This window comes from Sprattus sprattus, assembly GCF_963457725.1.
Source record: "Sprattus sprattus genome assembly, chromosome: 6".
In the NCBI taxonomy this organism is placed as follows: Eukaryota; Metazoa; Chordata; class Actinopteri; order Clupeiformes; family Clupeidae; genus Sprattus; species Sprattus sprattus.
Window position 1 is genome coordinate 30,696,051 of NC_137925.1, and position 25,550 is coordinate 30,721,600.

The window sequence follows — 25,550 nt, forward strand, 5'->3', positions numbered from 1 at the left end:
TGATTTTCTAACGGTATAATGGTTATAAACTCAAAGAAAGTGGCTCTTTTTTTCTCCGCTGGCGAGCAGGAGATGAACGGGAACGCTTATGAAGAATACAAGACCATAATCATGGCAAAATTCAACACCGCCACCGCTGTGAGAGTAAGGCAAGAAGCGTTGTGTGAGGATGCCTTTTGGCTGATATCTATGTTTGAATGCAAAATGGCAAGTATGAATTGGGACAGAGGTCAACGCTGCCGGTTAGAAATGGCAAGATTGCTAGTTCGATTCCCCTCACTCCCTACATCGATGTAGTTTTACATTTCCTTGCAAGTCGCTTAGAATAAAAGTGTCTGTTAAATGTCAATGTACTAATAAAAGATGCAATAAATTGAAGCAGTGAAAATAACATGTGTGTATTTCTCTCTATTCTTATCATGAGTCCACCTTAATAATTTTCTACAAAAATGAAATGCTATTGTGTACTAATAACACCGTCATATAATTATGAGTGCTTTGTTCTCCGCATCACAGTCACTACAAAAATGTACCACTCGCAAAAAGTTTGACTGTGATGTTTTAAATAAATGACTCGAGAAGGTCTTGTAAATGAATTATCCCTTGTCGGCTGAATCAGTAGCGTAGCTCATACAAGAACTCATGATGGAATAATGGATCTCGGCAATTGCAAAGAACTCTCTCTACGCTAATCAAACTATCTAATATGACTCCTTGGTCAATGGGATCCCTCCTTTTGCCGGGGGTGTGGCAAGCTTATCCAGCTAAACTTGGTTAGCCTGCCCTGGAGCAGGTTAGTGCTAATTGATATGTTACTATGGTGATTAATCAAAAGTTGCTTCGCCGAACCAAAAAGAGGGGCGTTTTCAATATAACCTGGAATCTTACATCTTTAGACCTAGGTTATACAACAATCAAACCAAAACAAATGCTTTAATACCAAAGAGCCACCACTGCATAATTTAAAAGACAGCAAGTGTAAAGCAATTTCCCTATGCAGTGCTACCTGTCCAGAATAGTTTGATACCATTCACGGCAAGTGTTTGTGCATGTCAGTCTGCAGACTGTAGACCGATCCGCCAATAAAAACTGCCTGTCTTCTACTGCAAAAACATGAAACAACTTTAAAATGCTGCGACTATTATAACCACCACTAAAACTGCTAATGGCCTTTTGTGCTAGTTCTAGCGCTAGTGCCTTTGGGAATCACTTTTACTTGAAAAAAATTAGGAATCCAAAAGCCAAAATGCTATCTGAAGAAAAGTTTTTTGACTAAACGGTAGAGACAGTGAAACAGACATAGCATTTATTTGTCAACCATAGTAGGAAAATACATAGGTGTAGAGGAAGCAAGCCAACCCCATTTATGTACACAGATAACTAGTCAAAATAAAGTCCAAGAAACTGCTAGGGAAAACAAAGTCCTTGTTTACCACTCTATTTAACTGTACAACTTGTATTGTTTGTTTAAAAAGAGCTGCCATGTTTAAAAACGGTTGGTTTTAACTTAACATTCCTTTGATGTTTTGTAAATGTTTTCAAAACATTTTGCTGGTATTTCATGAATGGTAAACAAGTGTTGGTCCAGTGTACCACATGACACTCAGCTGGCCACAGAACTAATGTGTACAGTTAATGAATGGCCTAGAGCAGGAGGACCAACAAGACAAAATCAGAAAAAAAACATGGTTCATGATTTTGAAACCTTTCCTCTGGTAGAAAAAAAATAATATTTGCTGCTGCACGTGATTAAAAAATGGACAGTGCTGATTATCATGGTAGTAGGTGAATTTCATTTGATCTTGGGACTGTTTAAGTTTGAAGTCAAGGTGAATGGATCACCTCTTTTAGCAATCTTTCCGTAACCATTTCCATTTTTATAAATACACACAGAAGTGTGTTGAGCTGGCGAAAGAACCTTGCCCATAGATACAACAATCTGACTGGACACACCACATATCCATTTGAAATGAAATTAATCTTTTACAAAGAGCCAAGAATAAAATGTGTGAAAATGTTTTACAGACCACCATACGATTTGAAAAAAAAAAAAAAAAAAAAAAACATCCTATATTACAACAGCATCAAACAAGGCCAGAGGTCAGGTGGGACACAATTCCACACGTCACAAAGCTGGCTTTTCACATTAAATTATATCTCTGTCTAGCTAGAGTCTCTTTACAACTAATGGTGTTGGGTGCTGATGTTATATGAACTTTTCTTTCCATTAAAAACATAGAAATATTGTTTGGTTTGAGAGCCATAATAAAAATCAACAAACTGAATTTAATACAAAAAGAAATACTCCTCAGATCATTCATGATATACACATTAAACACAATAGCAAAATGCTGTAGAAAGGAAATAGAAGATACACTTTTTATTCACATTTTACATAAAGCTATGCTTACTTCTACAACATTACTATTATAAATGCATTTAACAGGACACTGTTTTCTTAGAAACAAAAACACAAGAAAGGGATAAAAGTAGGACATAAATGGTCCTGTAGTCATTTTAAGCCATTTCTTGTTTTCAACAAACTCCCCTCACCCTTCTAAAAACAGACTAAAAGCATCAATATATTTTTGGAGTGGTAGAAGAAGAGAAGTAAAGTCATGGCAGGTCAGATTGGATGCAGAGAATTCTGTGAAACAAATCAAGCATAAGTGCATGTTTACAATGTACATGTTCCCATTTCAAATATGACAATAGGACAAAAACACGATCATTAAATAGCACATGTGTTCAATATTTACATACATAGAGTAGCTTCATATTTTGGTCCAAAAGTTCTGAATTTAACAGAAGATCTGCTTATAATAACAGCAAAACAAGCTGACTGAAATTGACAGGGTCATTTTCAGAGAATTATTGGTTCTTACACCTGCTTTCACAATGGAAAAAACATGAGATGGAAAAGTTAAATAACGAGGTCCCAACCAAACAATGAAATTCTCAACAGATAATAAGCATACACTGAGAATGAAGTGAAGGGTTGGATTAAAAGAAGTAATTTCAAGTGGGAGAGAAGCCCCTTCAACTCTGGGGAGGAAGTAAGAAACAGGACAGAAACCACATCATGCTATACCTGATCGCTGAACTCCTGGACCTCAATGAAAACAATACATATACATTATGACATTGTCAGAGCTAATACAAAAATAATAAAATAAAAAAAGGACAAATCTGACAAATTCTAACAATATTACTTTTAAAAAGGAAAAGAGGTTGCACAGGGGTTCACTGATGTCTGATAGTGCAAGATCACAAACAAGTGAGGCACAATGTTGACTTGGTATAACAGGAGAGAGTATTGCCTTCGCATTTGCACTAAAGTAATAATGAGCAGACCATTTGAACTCATAATGTGTCTTTTAAACTTGCTGTACATGTCCTTAAAGGAGACTGTAAATGGCGCACAAGTGGATGGATGAGGTGAGGGGACCATTTGTCAACTACACTATGTGCACCTTGAGCCATGCGCTCAAAAAATCTAATCAAACACAACACAAACATAATGGTTAAATAATCTTAATAGAGTGCAAATAACGAAATGGCAGTGGAAATCTGACACAACCTCTTTTGTCTTTTGTACAAGCTGGTAGTCATCAACTGTATATTTAAACATCTACTGGATAAAAATGTTATTTTTGTTTACAATACAATCCTTTTCACAAATCAGATCATAATTTAGTATTAATACAAAAAGTGAAACAAAAATAAACACCAAAAAGCCTGGTCTTGTTTTGATTCATATACAATCATTTGAAACTAAATCTAAATTTCTATTTGTACAAACACCTGCAGCACCACCATGAGTTGGGGGATGAGATGTGTATCAGGGCGGGGTTGCTACTGGCCTAAGTAACAGTACTACAGATCTGGGTGATGAATGCAACGGGTGCCCTTTTCTCTTGACCGACACACGAGGGGTTGCCAGCGCCTCATGCTTCTGAGATCTGAGGGAATAGAGCTGCTTCTAGAACAGTTCTGCAGAATGGGAGAGTGAATGGATGCTGGTCATCCTCACCGTCAAGCCCCTCCATGATCTACATATAGAGGGATGCTCTAAAGTGGAATCCTCTACTTACACTAGTAGGTTTGGTACAGAGCAAAAAGGAACAGCTAAAAGGTTTCACAAGAAGTTGGATGGTAGCTGTGTTTTGAATAGGTCTTTAATATATGTTATTAACAAGGTTGGTTTGGATACGAAATATAATTTTCCTTTAACTTCTGGAATTTTGAGGGGGAAACTTAGCGCATCACTCCTGAGACCCAAATAAATGATTGAACACACCTGGCCAGATTCCAGCTGCATTCTTTAGATTTGTCCCAAGCAATTGTACACAGCATTTTTTTATTTGCTTACTAAAATATTGCACCGCTTCAAAGTTGGAGGAAGCAGCGCTAGGTATCATCAGCTAGCACCTTAGGAGTTTCCTGTTCTGGCTGTTTGGTGCCAAACTAGTGCAATGCTTTACCACTCCCTGTCTGCTTAACACACTCTGGTGGTCGCATGTGTGGCATGCACTTGGCCCTAGTAACAAGAGAACCACACCCATGGGGACCAAAACACTAAATCTAGAGGAGTCAGGATGTCTTCTGGCATTTGAAGTTTAGAGGTGTGACTCAACTGTTTCCCTGGCACTCCAATCCTTCTAGTGGATTAGTACACATCAGTGCTATGACACTGGTAAGGTTAGCTTTTTAGTTCAACTCTATGTTAGTCTGACTATGTATTTAAAGCCTACAATAGTACTGGACCCATTTCACTGTCAAGTAAAATGTTGATTGCCACACAGCTATTATCCATTTATGATGTAAATAGAATCTTGATGGGAAAACAAAAAAAATAAAAATAAACCAAACAAAAAAAACAGGAGCTCGTTCGTCAACTGGGCAGGAGATGCTAGCATGCTACCATTTGCATTCAAATTTCAGAGTGAATGTAAATAAATGCAGAAAACTACAACAAACACGAATGATCCCTGTTGGACCTACAGATTTCGATTAAGAAATGAATGTGCAGTTACATGTTACAGTCTCAAGAAAAAAGGGGATGGGGTGTGGCAATGGCTCCCTCTGCGCTAGGAGGACTCACTACCTGCAAGAAGGTATAAGCACTCCGTTAAGAGACGGCAGGTGAGGCAGACTTACTACCTGCGAGAAGGTATATGCACTCCGTTAAGAGACGGCAGGTGTGGCAGGACCAGCTCCAGTTGTGCAAACAGGGAGAAGTGATCCGATGGGATGTGAGGGTGAGGGCAGCCACTAACATTGTTCTCCTGGAGCCAGTGGCTGTCTAATGGGCCCAAAATGCCCAGAACGTTCAGCTGGGGCTTGGAGAAGAAGATGTAATCAATCACACCCTACAACACAAAGGACAAGAACACAGGGCTCAGCATCAGTCAACTCAAATAAACACAATCGCCTAAACAGGAAACAAATATTTGAATGAATAAGTGAATGAGTCAATTAATTGTAATCAATACACATACTCGGACACATAGAGGTAAGGAACTAAGAATTATGTAAGGTCAAGAGGCATATAATCACAGCCTCCCATCAATTGTGAGCTTTTTCGAATAAGACTGCACAATTAATAATTAAACACAATAAAAGCATGAATTTTAAAGAAGAAAAAAAGATGAGAAAAATTCTGGATGCATCTTAATGCAGTTCTGGGGTTCTGGATGGGTCGACTGCACCAAATAGCCGACAGTTTGTCTCCAGAATTATTAAGTGAAAAAGCCATGTGGTGATAGAATTAACACCGGATACCAGTCAGATACAAGTTACCTCAGTCGAACCTAATATGCTTAAAAGAAGAGCATTCTTTGGCATCACCACAACATGCGTATACTACTGGTGAACAGAGAGAAAGTACTCCGAAACGTTTTGATTTTAATTGAAAACGGAGCTGACCTCTCCTGCCCCCACCAGTGGCACCACAGCAGGTGCCAGTATGGCTGCAGAAACATTTAACATTTAACCAAAGATGGAAGCTACACATTTTCCACAGCGTTCCAATAGACAAATTGTGATCAATAAATTGAATGTGTATCACGTTATGGATGTCTTGACATTACAAGGTAGGCCTAACTAAATCCTCCAGAATGGATGTGTTTATGGGATAAGCTACATTGATCTAGACCAGGGGTTCCCAACCTTTTCGACTCCGAGGCCCAACTCTTCGTATTTGTAACAGGTCGGGGCCCAACAGACATCCCGCTTATTTTAGCGAATCTATATTCCATTAGGCTAATTGAATCTATAATCCATTCATTCTAATTAATAAGCGATTGTTATGTGTGAGAAAAAGCAATATCAGCATCTGCCACAGATGGAAGCCTATAAAAAAAATAAAATAAAATCTAACTCTAGATATTGCATCAAAATTGTATTGTGCACCAGAAAACAGCAAAAATACACACAGAGAACTTCATTTCAGTAGGCCTAGGCCTATTTGTGCACAGCAAACAAGCAAGGAAATCAAACCAGAAAAGACCCAAAAGATAGCAAGACCACTCAGCTAGGCCTAATTAAAATAGGTGATGCTTCAGACATGCAAACAAATAGGTTCAAATAGGTCAATATAATGATCAGAATAATTTAAATAATGAATTAAATCTGTGGCTGCAATCTATTATCAACATAAATAGCACCAATCATTCCTGGGCAGTCGTTTGAGTTGGTAGCTGTCCACAGAAAAGCATAACCACTCCAATGATAACGCACAAAAACAGCACTAATGCAACTTTCCTGACGTCCGTCGAATCCTATACATTTACGAGTAATCACTTCAGACAGCGTGTATTTAAGACACTGTTGTTTAATGGTATTTTTTCGTGCTCTCTCGCCGTCAAGCAAGGAATATGTGAAACACAATGCTGCCACGACGGTAAATCCGACAGTCACCACCAACCTAAACTGATACAGCGTTGGTAACCTTTTCACGGACTGGTCTAGTTATTTACCTAGAAACGTCGTGGAGTGTGGGTTGGCAATCATCTAACCTAGGGCTGCTTTCTGTCGGGTGCTTTGCATTAAGGTGATAACTTAAAGACGAGTTGCTTCTGTGACAGCTCAATTCAGCTTGACAAATGCTACACACAACTTTAGATTTGTCGATTGTTCCGTCATTTTGCCTCTTAAACAGAAACTTTCCGCCAAACAATCCCTCAGCTGACCATCTTTCACTACCGTCTCGGTCGCTCCTGCCTAACTGACTGTAGGTACGCGCTGGTTTCGTGTCAGTGGTCAACGCACACCGGAAGTAAACAAAGTTGCGTTAACTGCATTAAAATTTTTGTATCACATTAATCTCGGTCACAATAATATCATCGATGTACGCGTTAACTTTGACATTCTTTATTAATATTGTTCTCAATTTAAAATCAGTTACTCGCTCCGCGGCCCACCAATGAGGAAAAAAAAAACTCTGAAACATTTCCGCGGCCCAATGGATAGTGCCCCGCTGCCCATCTAGACAAAAATAGCTTGTCTTGGAATCTAAGTGAGCAACACAATTGTGCTTTCTGTTTTAACAGCCTCAAAAATCCCATACCCTGATTAACTATATAACAGTCATCTCAAAGGCATGGGCCTTGGGCATTGAAAACATGTATGACAACAAGCTACAATTAGATGTCAACAAATGTTGTGAAAGAGTTGTGAATCAGAATCATTATTTTTCTAGCATTATTCTTCATTATTTTCAATCGATATTCTTCTATCATTATTCTCATTCATCTTATATCCGTGTGTTTTGTTATTAGAATAGAGTTCAAACAGGACAGTTTCTGGTCAAGTCTGTGTCCGCCATGTCTAACTGATGGGGGCAGTGGAACTTAAAATTCTAGACATCTGCAAGGTCAGACTGAGGCAGTAATTGTCATTTTCTGCCTACTCTGTGAATAAACATTATGACAGTTTCTGTATCAGACTTGTTATCATATACATACATTTATGTAGGGCTGGGACTAAACATTGACACCCCTTCCTATCAGCCCGGTAGGATACATAAACGTAGACTGCGTCCACAGTAAGCCGGGTCCAATTTTTAAAAAACTGATTATGTTGAAACATTCACACTTGTTCTACGTCTACACCAAAACGCCATGGAAGTGTTTGTTGGTGGTGGGGTCTGGAGCACAAACCTGTGTCAGCGTTAGAGATGCTCCGATCAGCATTTTTGGGGGCGATCACCGATTACAGATCACCAAAATCATGATATGCCGATTGCCGATCACTGCCGATCCCAGACTGGCAGGGTAATGGTAATCTTTTATCTATAATCTAGCAGATTTCGCACTATTAAAAAGGCTGCCGCTATCAACCAGTCGTTAGTCCGTTTCATGTCAACAGTAGGTACACTATAGATAGTAGTTAATGTAGGGTTTAATCATTCACTGTTTCATGATTATTATTGTTTACATCATTTAGTTATTCCGCAATTTCAAATGGTTACCGTTGTTAACGCTCAAATGGAATGTTCACCGTAACGCAGCACGGAGTTAAAGGGACAGATCCAACTTCATGTTGCAGCCGTAATATATTCAGATTCATATCTATATGTCTTGTTATTTATCATTTCTGTAGAAACCACGGTCATCAGTCATTCATATTCATCCTACCAATTCATGTCTTGCGAGTGTGTGTGTGGAAAATAAATACCGTTCTTCTTTTCATCATTGGAACTTTGACATTATTTGTTCTTACCGGACAATCTGTGACGATTGGCTATTATAGCTTTCATACGGATCCTTTTGGGATCCATTCAGCGCAACATCCCCCTATTTTATGTGCACAATTTGTAGAAATTAAACTTAAAAAAATTCCAGATGGGAGAACTCATTTTGCTTGCCATTGCCAAGCTCTGCCCTGCTGTTGAGTGACCGTTTGCCGCACACACAGGTTGAAAAGTCGCGCAATTCATTTACGTCATGTGATGGTTTTTTTTTTATCGCTGCTTTTCACCGATCACAGATCAAGCAATTTTTACAAATATCTGCCGATCATGATCGGTTGCCGATCAATCGGAGCATCACTAGTCAGTGTCATGGCAACCATACATCTTCATCTCTGAGACTCTTCACACCAGGCTTTTTTAAAGGTATACAGCTCAGGAAGTGTTTGTGAAAAGTCCGAACACGCAGTTTTAGTGTGCACAGAAAGGGCCAAATGGTGAAATAATGATGCACTTTGACAAATTGACTGGGGTTAGTTTGGACAGGACCTCAGTCTGTCTCCTTGTCTAATTAAAGACGTAGGTGAATCCTCATGTGAAACCTTCTTCTCTTCCTTGACGTGCATCATTGCAAAGTATTAGGGATGCACCGATACCACTTTTTTACAAACCGATACGAGTTGTGTACTTGCCGATACAGAGTACCGATACTTCCAAGATTTGGTTTCCATGAAAGATTTAATTTTATCCTCTGCAGGTTATGTCAAGCCTATAGTACAACATTAACAGAAGGCTATCCCAAGCCAAAAATAAACAGAGCTTTCTGGTTTTAACAAAAAAAAAAGGAAATATCATCACATTAGACAAAATTTAAATATAAACAGATGGCAATTCAATTTGCTGCATAGTTAACAACACAGTCTGCTTAACAAAAAGTGAACAGAACTATTCCTGGATAAGAACATGAGCACAGTTCAGTTACAAAAGGATCAACAACTCTCTTCCTCCCCTTCTCTCTCTCTCTCTGTCTGTGTGCGTGCGCGTTTTTTTCTTTTGCAAGACCTCAGTAAAGATTGGTTGCTTTGGTCACTTGCGCCACTGGCATGAGTGAACTTTGTGTGCTTAGCACTATGGTGCGTCTTCAGATGTTTAATCAAATTGCTTGTGTCAAACGAAGTACTTTCCTTTCCGCCCCTCGACACTGTTGCAGTGCAGATCTTACACGGTGCCTTACTCCTGTCATCATTTATCTTAGTAGTCTGAGTCCAAATCGCCGTTAACAGGGATTAAAGCAAAAAAAAATCATCTGACTGAAAAAAAAAAAATCGGCCCTCATTTTGGGTCGTGGCTGCATACCGCCTCGATATTTGAACTTCACGTGGTCTATTATCACTTACTAGTTCAAAGCTAGGGCATAAAACCAATATTTTTTGCAAGACTTCACCATTCTTGTTAATGGGCTATAAATGACAAAATGATTTACTGAAATCCAGGGGCATTTAACAAAAAAATTGGGGGCACTTTTAGAAACTTGTGAAATAACATTTAACCTTTGTTCAAAATAATAAACACACTTATTTAGGCTTACAGTATATGAATATGAACAATTGTCATCAAATGGCAATAATAAGACTATTAGGCATTAGTCTACAGATTCAAAGTGTTTTCTTAGATTTTTTGAACAAAAACCAAACAGACAAGGTAAATTAGACAATCGTATTCTTCTTCCTTTGTGGTTATTAGTTGTTATAGTAACAACAACTAATACAATCTTTTTAAAGGTAAAAAAATGTTTTAAACAACTATTAACAATCGTTTTTGTTTCTTTGTTTTTTAATAATAATAACACATTATATTTATGGATTTTTGTGTTACCTTTATTCATGTACCTACCATAGTAGGCCTACAGGAAATACAGATTAGACTAGTTAGCTAGTTTGCAAGCAAGCCTTTGTAGCCAACGTACTATCAGAGATAGCTAACGTTAGCTAACTAACATTAAACTAGCTTAACCGAACTAAATCATTTCTAAAAGTATTATTACTAGTTATCATTCACCGTAGGTGATGCGTGTTGTTTGGCGCTTGGTGACGAAGTACCATGTATTTCTGAACGTTTTCGCTCCCCTTGATGGAGCCAGTAGAAGAATTTACCTGTGCTGGTTTGACAACGATTTGGGCAACTCGTTGTCCACAATTCCGACATGCCTTGAAAACAAAACCGGGTCTTTTTATCAACGTCGTCGTCATCCTCCACCACAAGCCAATCTAGCTTTCATTTTTGACAGTCGCTGGGTGTGTGAATTTTATCTTTTAGAACCTGAGATGGTGACAGAGACTGCGCTGGTCCTCATCTCTCCTCACTCTCGCAGTCACAGGTCTGATTAGGAAGCGCTCCAAATGTGTTTTGTTAGAACGTTTGTTTCTTCACGCAACAGTCAAGGCGAAAATCAAAACATTAAATGGCAACTGACCGGGTCATATAGGCTACAATGTTTTTGACACGTTCATTGAATAAGTATTACTCTCCTAGTAATTTTAGGGGCAAAATTATATTTCTTAGGGGTAGTTTTGCCCTTTGCTCTCGTGTATTTCCGACGCTGAAATGTGCAAATCATATCAGTGTCTCATTTTTGGCCTTGTGCGAGCCGAGTTGACGGAAATCCGTCATAGCGACGGAAAACTTTAATCCATGCGTTAAGGCAGCACAACGGTATAGGGATTTCTTACTAGAGTTTAATGTTGACAATGAACTGGGCTACGTTTTTGCAGCCAAATTGACACTTGCCTGATGTTTGCCTGTGTAAGGGAAGTTGTTTGCAACCTAGCCAACATAGCTATCACAATAACATTGCAAAGAAGTTAACGCAAGAGCACTTAATACTAGCATCAGGCGGAAAAAAGAAAACGTAATACTAGCATCAATGTCCAAGAGTGTTAAAACAACCTTGCTAACATCGCTAACGGGATGTCTTGCTAGCGGCTACTTGCTAGCGGCTGTTAATGACAAACTAGCAAGTCAACAAGATTCCTAACAGAGTCACACATCAAGCAACTGAAACACAAGACAAGGCAGACGTCCTCTTTTACCCTGACATGTCCTCTTTTCAAGACCTAAATGCGTCCGGGTAAAAGAGGAGAAAACAAATACATTCCCCTCCCCGTCAATCAACCGTAGCAAATGGCAATAATATGTTTTAGGCGCAGCGATGCTAATGACAGTAGGCTAGCCCCTACACTTTGCCTATGTAACAGCAGTTCTAAGTTAACTGCAAAACATAAAATAGCCGAATATAGCCCTTACCCTTACAGGAGGTCGTACGTGTTAAGTTGAGGTTGAACTTGAAGTTGAAATCGATTCAACAGCTTGGATACGATGTGTGGAGCTGGCTTGCGTAAGCTAACGGTTTCGCTAGCTGGGTAGCTTGATTCCGTTAGCCAAACTAACTAACTGTATCGTTTTGTTTGCCAAACCACGGCAGACAAAACGCAAAAAAAAACCTTCCGTCATGTTGGGGCTTTGTGTTAATTGCCGCTACACAAACATGGACCTTACTTAGTCACAACAGTGTTTCGGGTATAATTACTTCGCTGCCCTAGTAGCTACTTTGCCCACACCAGCTATATTTGTTCTAAAATCTTTATCTGTCTGCAATACCGCTCTCGGCCTCTATGCAACTTCGGGGCTCTCACACCTGCCAGGCATAGACAGTAGAGGAGAAGAGAGCACACGCGTTCAGACGCAACACTGTGTATTGGTTTTTGGTATCGGTAATTGAGTACGAGTACGAGTATTTTAACAAAGTATCAACCCGATACCCGATACTGGTATCGGTGCATCCCTACAAAGAATGAAACCTTGTCCCTGAATTAGGGATGCAAATGATTAATCGACTTTAGATTAATTGTCGATTAAGAGGTTGCTCGATCAAAATGTATTAATCACGATTAATCGCTAGAGGGCGCTAGCGCGAGAGACCGGTTGAAAACAAAATGAAGCGAGCGAAAAGAATGCGGTGTGGGACCACTTCAACATTGTTAATTCAGGCAAAGAAGTCAAATGTTCTCTGTGTAATGCGGTACTGAAATACAATAGTTCCACTAGCTCACTCAGTTATCATTTGAACACTGTGCATGCTGCTGTCCTGCGTGGCACCACCAGTTAACCTGGTTACTGCCGCGAGTTCAGGCTGTAGTCTTAAAACTCAGGTTAGCTATTAGTTCGTTAGCGGGCTAGCTCACATAGACTTCATAGAGTTAGCTACCTAGCTCGTTAGCGGGCTAGCTCACCTTTCTATGAATATGAATATCTCTGTCTACTCCCGCGCTAACGTGTGCGCGCGAGTTTGGCTCATGAGAGTTAGTAAGTAAGTAAGAGTTGAGTTGGCTATTTAGCTTGATAGCGGACTAGCTCACTCAGGCTTAATGATATTAGATACCTAGCTCGTTAGCGGGCTAGCTTACCTTTGCCTGATGGCTTGCCATTAAGAATGTAACTACTCTATCCCTCACTAACGTGAGCGCGAGTTAAACTTCAGAGAGTTGTGTTTGCTATTTAGCTTGTAATAGCCTAGATGCAGTTTCTTCATAATCTATCCACAAGTTAGATACAAGATTACATATATAGTTACAAGATAGGCTCAATAATATTCTGTTTGGCTCTCTATTTAATTTCTTCTATTCTTTTTTTTTTTATGTCTGTTTCAAATGCAAGAACTGAGCCAGTCCATCATTTATTTCTTTGTTTTAAATTAAAGAATGTATTTTGTTATACCATAAAAAAGACTTTTCTGCTTTCTTTTCCTAATGCATAATAACTTGAGGAATGTAGAATAGAATAGAATAGAATTATCATAATGTAATGTAATATAATAACTCAACTATTTAGCTGATATTTGTAAAGGCCCTATTGAAGCACTGAAACTCAGGTGAAAAACGCCGCTTATCAATTAATCGAAAGTCGATCGATAAGATTATCAACTAATGATTAATGAATTAATCGATAATTTGCATCCCTACCCTGAATGAACCCGGTCTCCTGAATGAGTTTATCTGTGGTATTAGAGAATGACCAGAACCCATAGCAATATTGGCTTCCTCTTACATGCAATCTCGTCTGATGCATTCAGTTTAAAGGATTGCTCTGCAATGCTATTGGTCGGCTTTGACTAATTAACGTCGACCTGACACATCCTTGCATCCTAAGCAAACAACAAATAATTGACTGTTCACATGTCATCTGTGTTATGTATCTTTGTGGTAAATATTCAAGAGCGATGTACAGTATATCGTAATTTTCTGGGAGAAGGGTGTCTCACCTTGAAGTCGAGGGTGTAGTTGGTGTAAGGCATCAACTCTTTCTCATACGCACTCTTCAGCTTAAAGCCATGTGTGATCCTGCCATTAGATGTCCCGTTCTTGCCATTGCAGTTAAAGTTGGTGAGGCTGTCGATATACCGTAGCTCTTTGAAGTCTTTGTGTGTGCCGTCCACTCCTCCTGTACTTAAGAACTCCACCACACCTGGTTCACAGAAAAGACATCAGCAGTGGCACCTTTAGTGACGGTTGTTCAAGAGAGGCAAACAACACAGTTCAGAATACTGCATTTCTGTTTGGACCACAAATACCTGTACAATAGAAATGCTGTCTTAATTTCTTGTACTGGATTTGTGCTTAGAGTGCATTTAGACTACTACCACAAGTGACTTTAGCAAAGAAAGAGCGGTTAATACACAAGTGCGAAGCAGTCAAATCATTCCCTGTAACGCATTTGTGTTACATTAGACTGAAACAGATCAAAGTGAACCATTCATTGATGTATCCCAATGACAGAAAGCTATTGCAAGTTGCAAAGATAGTGGCAAGGTGTTCACAGAGAGACAAACAGTTTATTCGTTATGTTCTTGTCAAAGACTTACCCGAGTCTGGTAATGAGTTGAGATCAGCACACAGCACTAGAGGAATGGAGTTGGTTTCACCCGAGATGGACGACAGCTTAAGACTGCGTGTAGCTTTGTCAACAATATTCTTCACCTCAGACAGAAACATCATGGTCTGCACCAGCTTCACGTCACAATACTCTGGGTCCCAGTGCATGTGAGCATTGGCCACGAGGAGGAGCTGTTTCTCCATGCCCTTCAGGGATTGACCTGCTGGATTAGGAATGCAATTTTTTCAATGAACAGAGCGAACTGGTAAAAAAAGGTGCACAGAAAATGCAAGAGTTTTAGTCAAGAGTTAGGAGTTTCACACTAAGGGGTGTTATGAGAGAAGGAAGAAATGAGAAGAAATTAGTCTTCAAGAGATTCTTGAAAATAGAGAGAGACGTCCCTGCTTTGTCACAATTTGGTTGGACACCCTTGAGGAACCACACCTTACCAAACTTTTTAAAGGCACAGTGTGTAGTTTTTAGTGGCATCTAGTGGTGAAGTTGCTGAATTCCAAGCAGCTGAATACCTTTCTCTTTACGAGCACGTGCAAGTTCCTACAGAGGATATTTCATAACAACTCACAGCCATCTCAAGCCAGTGTTTTGGTTTGTCCATTCTGGTCTACTGTAGAAACAAAGCGGTCTCTGTCGAAGAGTACCCGTACCCTATGTAGATACGAAGGGCTCATTCTAAACTACCAAAAACACAACCATTCATAGTTAGTAACTAGTAGTTACAGCTACAGGTATACAATTTGACTTTGCCATGTTCAGTATAAAATTTAAATGAACTGTGACTTTTTGTCAAATTGATATGCAAGTGGAATACGGTAAAAAAAAACTGAACTACTTCATAGGTGTGCATTTTTAAAATTCCACCAAGCCATGACAAAATTATAATCTGTTTTAATAGTGGTAGGTGGCTTTAGGGACATACCCTCTAAACATATGACCTCAGTGAGAGAACATTTGCCAAGGCATGTTACGCTTACTGAACCATAGCTAAATTTCAAAGAAAATTCAAATGTATACACATTGACCCGCACTGTTCTGACAAACAAACCAGGAATCCTAGGCGGATGAATCCATTTATCACCTTAACTTTAAAGCCAAGGAATCTTGCTAATCCTTCCCATATTTATATTTTGACTTTTTCTTAGTATCTGTTATTCATTAGCCATCTTCTACTTTCCTCTGTTCCTCTTCAGCGTAAGAACAAGTCACATCAAACACATCAAGAAGCATCATGCCATGTAATTTGATGGAATGCTCCCATTCAACCACAACTCTGATGTATTACATACAGAACACAAAATAGTGTAATGCAATGGTGATTACCCACAGCTTTGATATATTACAGTGCCTTGCATAAGTATTCACCCCCTTGGATGTTTTACCCTTTTATTGCTTTAATAAATCTGTCATGGTCAATAGAAGATGGCTTTTTGGACAAATAAAATCACAAAATAGCCCTCTTTAATGTCAAAGTGAAAACAGATTTCTACACAGTTATGTTAATTAAATACAAATGTGTAATGAAAATAAGTGATTGCATAAGTATTCACCCCCTTTAAATAGACTGACCTAATTCAACAGAGGTCCAGCCAATTGGTGCTAGAAATCTTACAATTAGTGAAATGGGGATCAGTGTGCAGTGAATGTGTCTCAAGTGATTAGAGCAGGGGTGCCCACACTTTTCTGAATGGTGATCTACCTTTTAAGTGTCTGGGTCAGAATGATCTACTAACTACGCACATTATCTGTCTTTTTTAAATTTACAATACCAAAACGAACACACAGTGTCATACGGGTTATTTCACTAAATGACAAGTTGAATTATTTTACGATTGAGTTTAATTTCCATACCAACCCTGGAAATAACAACAGTAACATCCACAATAGAGGCTACTAATCAGCATGTGATTTCATACACAGTGACATTACATTGCCCGTACAATTTAGTAGCCTACATTTATGATTAAAAAAATCCACACATTGAAATGTAACTTTTTTTTATTTAGGATTTTCTTTAAACATACATACATAGATAGTGGCATTTGGCCCACAGTACACACTCTCACTCTCACTGTTCAAACTAAAACTTTCATTAACTTTATGTGTACATTGCATGTAGCCATTTTTTTTTTTCATGTGGCAGGTTCACATTACATTGCCAATAAAATTCAGTAGGCCTACATTTATGATCAAATAACACTAGGACACTTTTTTAACACTAGGACACTACAATTCACTGTTCAAACATTGAAACTGTCAGACAATTAACTTTATGCATGTAGTCTTTTTTTTTGCATGCAGGGGCATGTTCACATCAGTGGTTAGTAGGCTACCTTATTCAGATGATGACTTGCATTGGATGGAGTCCACAAGGGATGCATAGTCCGGGCAATAGCTACTGATAGTCAGTCTTAGACACGCCTCCAAATGATCGTCGGTCAGGGTGGAGCGGTATTTGGATTTTATAATTTTCATATGTGAAAAGGCTGACTCGCACAAGTACGTAGATCCAAACATTGCAGTCAGAGATGTTGCACATTTTCTCATGTTGGGATACTTTTCTTCTGTGAGCAAACTCCAGAACTGTTCGTTGGCCCTGGCCTTCAGGTTAATGTCTGCTTGCAGTGTCAAGATCTCATCCTCAACTTCAGCAGAACTGAGCTGAAACATTGTTGAGATTTTGGAAGCGAGGACATCGACCTCAGCATCCTCCCGAAAAGGGAAGCACATGAACGTGGCAACTGGCTCGAGTAGAGCGAAGTCTTGAAATCTCCTGTCAAAGTCTGACAGGACGGTGTCAATCTGTTTTGCATAACATGCACTGTCAAACTCCGTTGAGTCCTTTCCTTGATTATTCAGCTCAGATGCAAGGTTGCTAAAGTTTCCCAGATCATGGCGTTGGATCTTTGAAGAAAGCAGTTTAAGTTTTCCTTTGAAGGCGTTCACTGTGCTTATTATATTGATCACAAGTTTCTCTTTGCCCTGTAATTCCATGTTTAGCTCATTGAGCATGTTTGACACATCAGTTAAAAACGGCAAATCAAGCAACCAACGATCATCATTAAGTTGCTCGTATTCTGCATGTTTTTTCTCCTGAAGGAACTGCTTTATCTCGGGAAGGAGATCGCGAAATCGTTGAAGGAATTTCCCCCTACTCAACCACCTTACATCTGTGTGAAGGAGTAGCTCTGTGTGGTCACTGTCAGCCTCCTCAAGCTGCAAGCGGAAGAGTCATCTTTGGAGAGATTTTGCACGGATAGAACAGGCCACTTTTGTTGCTACATCCATGATCTCCTTCATGTTCCACATTTTCGCACACAACACTTGTTGGTGTGATACAATGGTAACTTAGAAAGAAAGGAAACGCTTCATCCTCTCGGCATTTGGCAAAAATCCATTACGGCAGCCTACCATGGCAGGCGCCCCGTCCGTGGTGATAGACACCAACTTGCACACTGGAATCTTAGTCTTGTCGATAAAGTTTTTGAATATCTGAAAAATGTCCTCCCCCCGTGTGTGTGCGTTCATATGCAGAACTAGGCCGCAAGGTGAAGCACGAAAAGTCCTTTAGAAAATGAATCCCGTTCCACTCACTGGCATCTACACAATCTTTAGCTTATAAAAAAGAACGAGTCGTGGTTAGTTACCAAAAAAAAGTTCGTCGCTGATTTTCCAGTCGATTGTCTATATGGCTTTGTTTTATGCAGAACTAGAGACTTCAGAGCGTAATAAGATTTTTGTCGGGAGCCGTGCCACGGTTCGACATGTGATCATGCTACACCAATGAGAAGGCTGCATTTGTCAACAGAATGGAAAAATGGCGGCTCCCTTGTGGTTAGAAACATCGTTAAAGATAGAGGAAAACATCCGAACATCCTCAAAAGTGGGCTAAATTAATTCTAATTAGTGCTGTATAGATAGCCGCGTCCAAGAATAACAATGAGGCAAATATACGATAATGTTATGTTTATGTTAAGTAATTTACATCAAGTTTGACATACATGGGAATAATCATTACTGACGATCATGGAATGTGAACACCCACCGAAGAAATCAAGGCAAAGACTGTACTTCCTACATCAGCTGAGGAAGTTCAGCACCATCAGCTGTGTGTCCTGACAGCATCACTTGGTATGGGAACTGTACAGCCTGTGACTGCAGCACCGAATCATCAGAGCATCTCTCCATATTCTGCAGGAGACCTACAAGAAAAGACCTACCTACCAGCGCCCAAGGTATTGTAAAGGATTCCTAACATTCTGACCATGGACTTTTCAAAACACTGAGGTCAGGCAAACGTCTCTGCTGCTACAAGACCAGAACAGAGAGACTGAGGAGGAGCTTCTTTCCTCAAGCATTCCTTATCCTGAACACACACAATGACTATAAAACATCAATTACACCTTTTTTCACACACTGCTCTTTAAACTCCCTCTTGTTATTTATGAAAAATATTTCTTGATCTTTCTTTCTTCACACTCGCACAGAAAAAACAGTAGTATTTTTATGTATGTGACAAATAAACCTCCATGTATCAATAAAAGGCAGTAATTGTAAATACCAATGACCATCTGTTTATTCATTCATTCATTCATTCATTCATTCTTCCACAAATGAAAACAACACTAATGAACCATAAAAACACTCTTCATGAAACATGAAATATGATATATGAAACTGTACAAAACTGAATAAGAAATAACAGATTAGGGACACTCAGTCCTCACTGACCTCCGGACAGTTATCTTCCAGTTCCTACAGCAACGACATAGGTCAACTACATGCAACACAATCCTGCAGAAAAACATCTGTCTGTCTCACAGGCACCTTTGCAGCCACAGTGTATCACAAGCAAAACACTGTCAGGGGCCGGATTTCTAGTCATCCAGGTGACGTGCGAGTTCCCATCCTCTATTTGCCAACCATATCCAGCAGGTGATGAAGCACTTATATTATGTTTGAGACAGGACCTCATTATTGCAGCCTGGTAGTTTGCCCTTTTGCAGTGCTGATGGAGGGCATCAGTGGTAGGTGGAATGGATAATTCTGGCAAGGCTGATGATGTCATACAGAAAGCCTTGAACCTAGCTTTATTTACATTATCAGCAGCCGACTGATCATATAAGTGGCATACATACTGGCAAAGAAATGCAAATGTTGACTGCTCCAAGTTTAAGTTAGTACCTAAACTTTTAAAAGCCTTTAGGTACTCATCTTTCTCACATGCAACAGAAAATGTCTTTCTTTTTCCTTTGCCATAAAAGGCACTTGTGGAGTCACACCCAGAGAATGTTTGAATTCCGATCAAGGCTGAACACACACTGATTCCAAGAGCTGATGACACCTTGGTAATGTCAATGATACATGTCCTGTTGCCAGTCCCTGTGAAAACATATAAAGTGCATGGCAAATCTGTCTGCACACTTACAGCAATGACTGCCACATCTGTAGATGCCAGACAGTGTAGCGGGTTGAAATGGAAACAGGGTTCACCTTACAGCCTATATGAGGATGTGCATGTGTGTGAGTGTGAGTGTGCACACACTGGGCACCTTCACGAGGCTTCTCTCCAGTCTTCTCTTCCACACACACACACACACACACAAACAGAGTTGAAGACCTTGTAAATGTTTTCCCACATAGTATGTTTTTGCATATGAAAATGCCAGTGAAAATGCCTTTACATATTGTAATAAAAGGTCAGGCACATTTATGTGGACCTTCCCTGCCATGTACTATCAGGTGACGTTTTAAAGACCCAGCTTGTTTAGAAGTTTTTCCACATTGGCATGAGTATCAACATATGCATTTGAGAAGGGCAAACTTCACACTTCAGAATTCAAGCATTTACGTGGCTTTTCTTCACTGTGCAACCGCTGATGGCATTTCAGACTTGATGTCCTAGTGCAGTGTTTCTCAACCACTGGGCCGTTGCACTTATCATCCTTATTACTACTGTATTTTGTGCTGTGTCTTATTGATATAATGTATTTAACCCTTATTTAATGTTAATCACAAGTACAAACGAGGGTCTGACAGGGCTTACAATTAGGTGTGAGTGCTCCAGATCAATGAGGAAAAGTCAACCCCCTCGCTGGATTTCTAAAGTTGGGATGATTATTGTATTTCTGTAAGTGTGTGTGTGTGTGTGTGTGGGAGAGAGAATCTGGGAGTGGAGCTGTAATGTTATAGGGGAATGAGGGTTTATTGTTGTGAATGAAATCTCACCTGTGAGTGTGTGTGTGCATGTGTATGTGTCGATGTGGAGTGAAATGTGTGTGTAGCCTACTGTATGTGGGGTGTGTGTGTTTGTATGTGGAGTGTGTGTGTGGTTGTTGCCACCTTAAGTTTTTGCCTATTTTCTTAAATCCATAGTGTCAAAGTTAGTTAAACTCGCAGGCAAACATAGTTTTTGCAGGGGCAGTGAACCAGCTCAAGGATCACCTTTGGAGCTGGTGGAAGTGACATCCAGAGTCATAATTCTTGTCTTTGTTCATCTGTCAGACGATGTCCTCATTTCTTTGTGATTTCTAAGAAATGCTCATGACTTCTTACAATGTTGCATGGAATTGTTTGTGTATCATCTAAGCCTATGATTTCTCATACTTAAGATCACCTCAGCTGACGTAGGAAGTACATTCTTTGCCTTGACTTCTTCGGTGGGTGTTCACAGTCCATGTAAGATCGTCAGTAATGGGTATTCCCATGTATGTCAAACTTGATGTAAATGACTTAACATAAAAATAACATTATCGTATATTTGCCTCATTCTTATTCTTGGACGCGGCTATCTATACAGCACTAATTAGAATTAATTTAGCCCACTTTTGAGGATGTTCGGATGTTTTCCTCTATCTTTAACGATGTTTCTAACCACACGGGAGCCGCCATTTTTCCATTCTGTTGACAAATGCAGCCTTCTCATTGGTGTAGCATGATGACGTGTCGAACCGTGGCACGGCTCTCGACAAAAATCGTATTACGCTCTGAAGTCTCTAGTTCTGCATAAAACAAAGCCATATAGACAATCGACTGGAAAATCAGCGACGAACTTTTTTTTGGTAACTAACCACGACTCGTTCTTTTTTATAAGCTAAAGATTGTGTAGATGCCAGTGAGTGGAACGGGCTGAAACGAAAACCGTGTTCACCTTACGGCCTAAACTGTTAAAAGTTCCTCTTTTGCAGTCATATCATGAACCATTCGAATAAAAATGCACAACTGGGCTTTGTCTGTGATGTCGGTAGACTCGTCCATCTGAAGCGAGAAGCACTCGTAACAGTCAATGTCCTTAGCAAGCTGCTGTACTAAGTTGTCGCCCATCATTTCGCATCGCCTGGTCACTGTATTTCGTGTCAATTGAACAGCTTTGGCTGCAGACATGATTTCCGTTTTGTTTTTAAATTCTTTAAATAACGCATCTGATGCCTCAATGAAGAATTCCTTCACCATAACTCCATCCTGGAAACACTTTTTGTGTCTAACAATCGTGCGACTCACCCAGAACGATGCCTCTGTTGCGGCCTTGGCTTTCGATGTTGGCAGAGTAAAAAGAGACTGCTGTCCAAGAAGCTGAGACTTCAACTCCCTCACCTTTCTCTTTCTCAATTCACTGCTTGGAGGAAAGTCCGTATCAAAGGTTCGATGAACCATTCGAAAATGTCTCTCTACATTCCCCTTCTTTGGAAGTGCAATGCTGGATCGACAGATAAGACAGACACACTTTGAGTGTGACATCGTGAATAAGAAGTCCTCTTCCCATTCTTGATGGAAATGGTAAGTCTTCGATTTCTTTATTTCTTTACCTCCCTCATTCATTTCCGAATCATTCGTAGGCTACTACACGGAGAATCGAGCTACAGCGAAAACGTAAATGCAGCGGTAAAAGGAACGCAACTGGCGCTTGTCTGTAGTATGCATTATGGTTGTTATAGTAATGGTGTAACGAACTTTTTAGCAACAAGCAGACTGGCCTGTCTACACGTCAATCAGCGGGCACATTTTAATATCATTATATGATGGGATGAATTGCTTTTCTGAAAACCGCGTGTTTTTTTTGTTTTTCTTGGTGAGTTCTGTGAGCTACTCTCATTGGCCCTGCGATCGACCAGTCGATCGCGATCGACGTATTGGGCACCCCTGGATTAGAGTATAACGACAGCTATGTCTGGAAGATCCATTCACTGGTCAGTATTCAGTAATCAGTATTCCTGGCTACTGTTACACCATGAAGACCAAAGATCACCCTAAGAAACTCAGGGAAAAGGTTATTGAAAAGTATAGGTCAGGGGAAGGATACAAAAAAATGTCCAAGGCACTTAACATCCCCTGAAATTCTGTTCAATCCATCATCAAGCTATGGAAGAAATATGGCACATGTGTAAATCTGCCTAGATCAGGCTGTCCTTACAAACTGAGTGACCATGCAAGAAGGAGACGAGTAAGAGGGGCCACCAAGACACCTATGACTACTCGGAAGAAGTTTCAAGCTTCAGCAGCTGGTATGGGAGGGACTCTGCATACAACAACAGTTGCCTGGGTTCTTCACCAATCAAAGCTTCATGGAAGAGAGCCACTGTTGAAAAAATTCTCCACTTTGGGCTCATCAAACCACAGAACCTTCTTCCACTTGACCATCGAGACTCCCACATGCCTTTTGGCGAACTGTAGTCGATACCTTTTTTCAACAGTACATACTTTTCAACAACTTTTTCTCTGAGTTGCTTAGAGTGATCTTGGGTCTTCATGGTGTAACAATAGCCAGGAATACTGAGCACCAATTGGCTGGACCTCTGTTGAATTAGGTCAGTCTATTTAAAAGGGGGTGAATACTTACAGTGGGGAAAATACATATTTGAACCCCTACCGATTTCGCAAGTTTGGCCACTTGCAAAGAAATGTGTGATCTAGAATTGTATTGGTAGGTGTATTATAGCAGTGAGAAACAGAATATCAACAAAACAATTCAGAAAACTGCATTTTATAACATTTATGACTTAATTTGCCTTTGATGTAAAAAATAAGTATTTGAACCCCCAGGCAAACAGCAAGAATTCTGGCTCACAATGACCAGTTATGTGCTCAAGAAGCACACAGATTAGTACTCATTAGGTCTAACAAGGTACACCTGATCTCAACTGGTGACGTTTATAAAAGAAACCTGTCCAAAGAATCATACTTCACACCTTCAACCTCACCACCATGGGCAAGACCAAAGAGTTGTCCAAGGACGTCAGAGATAAGATTGTAGACCTGCACAAGGCTGGAATGGGCTACAAAACCACCGGCAAGCAGCTTGGTGAGAAGCAGACAACTATTGGTGCGATTATTTGTAAATGGAAGCAACACCAAACAAATGTTAATCGCTCTGGGTCTGGGGCTCCATGCAAGATATCCCCTTGTGCGGTATCAGTGATCATTCGAAAGGTGCAGAATAACCCCAGAACTACACAGGGGGAGCTTGTGAATGATCTCAAGGCAGCTGGGACCACAGTCACCAAGAAAACCATTGGCAACTCACCACGCCGTCATTTTTTGAAGTACTGCAGCACTCGCAAGGTCCCCCTGCTCAAGGAAGCGCATGTACAGGGCCATCTGAAGTTTGCCATTGCACACTTGATTGATTCTAAGGAGGATTGGGAGACAGAATGTGGTCAGATGATACCAAAATCAAGCTCTTTGGCATCAACTCGACTTGCCGTGTTTGACAGGGGGGGGAATGCTGAATATGACCCCAAGAGTACATCATACCCACCATCAAGCATGGAGGTGGAAACATTATGCTTTGGGGCAGTTTCTCTGCCAAGGGTACAGGACGACTCCACCGTATCAAGGGGACTATGGATCGGGCCATGTAACGTGGAATATTGGGCTTGAACCTCATTCCCTTATTCCCTCCCATTGAAAACGCAACCTTAAAGATTTGGAGAGGATCTGCAAAGAGGAGTGGACCAAAATCCCTCCTGAGATGTGTGTAAACCTGGTGACCAACTACAAGAAATGTCTGACGTCTGTGTTTGCCAACAAGGGTTATTCCACCAAGTACTAAGTCATTTTTGTCAGTCAGTTTTGCTAGGGGTTGAAATACTTATTTTTTGCATCAAATGCAAATAAAGTCATAAATGTTATAAAATGCATTTTTCTGGATTTTTTTGTTGATATTCTGTTTCTCACTGTTAATATACACCTACCATTACAATTATAGATCACACATTTCTTTGCAAAGTGGCCAAACTTGTGAAATCGCCAGGGGTTCAAATACTTATTTTCCCCACTGTATGCAATCACTTATTTTCATTACATATTTTTATTTAATTTACATAACTGTGTAGAAATCTGTTTTCACTTTGACATTAAAGAGGGTTTTTTTGTGATTTTTTTTTGTCCAAAAAGCCAACTTATATTGACCATGACTGATTTATAAAAACAATAAAAGGGTAAAACATCCAAGGGGGTTAATACTAATGCAAGGCACTGTTCATACAGTACACAACATAGTGTAATGCAATGGTAATTACCCAGGGCTCTGATGTATTACATACAATACACAACATAGTATAATGCAATGGTAATTACCCGGGATTTCCTCACTTATGGAAGTCCCTTTACAAAACCTGTGACACAATTGAGGCTTTAGAACTTCGCACTTTATCAAATTGTGTCCTTGACACCTAAAACACAATGTTGTCCTTGAAGGGATTTCCTCCTTACAAAACATCTGCCTAACCATACTGAGAGAAAACAAATGATCATTGTGCACAATATTTTCTATGTTGTTATAACTATCTTTAACCACTGTCATAATGTTCTAATAATGTTATAATGCTTTTAATAATAACTATATCGTACCTTTAGAGAGGAATCATTCCCTCTATTTGTGAATCTGTAGAAGAGCAAAAAGTGTGTGTTCTTTTGA

At 39.8% G+C, this 25,550-nt stretch overlaps 1 protein-coding gene across 2 annotated transcripts in view; it reads right to left on the bottom strand.

The window, feature by feature from the left end:
* Positions 1–1,321: 1,321 nt before the first annotated feature.
* The window catches only part of LOC308366661 (CCR4-NOT transcription complex subunit 6-like), a 33,086-nt gene continuing 8,857 nt past the window's right edge, over positions 1,322–25,550 (bottom strand). For both annotated transcript variants that reach the window (XM_080840389.1, XM_080840390.1), the window contains 3 exons: positions 14,610–14,843; positions 14,010–14,212; positions 1,322–5,372 (listed from right to left, as the gene is read on the bottom strand). In XM_080840389.1, the coding sequence (XP_080696515.1) occupies positions 5,160–5,372; positions 14,010–14,212; positions 14,610–14,843 (650 nt within the window). In that variant the 3' untranslated portion in view covers positions 1,322–5,159. The remainder of the gene's footprint in view (positions 5,373–14,009; positions 14,213–14,609; positions 14,844–25,550) is intronic.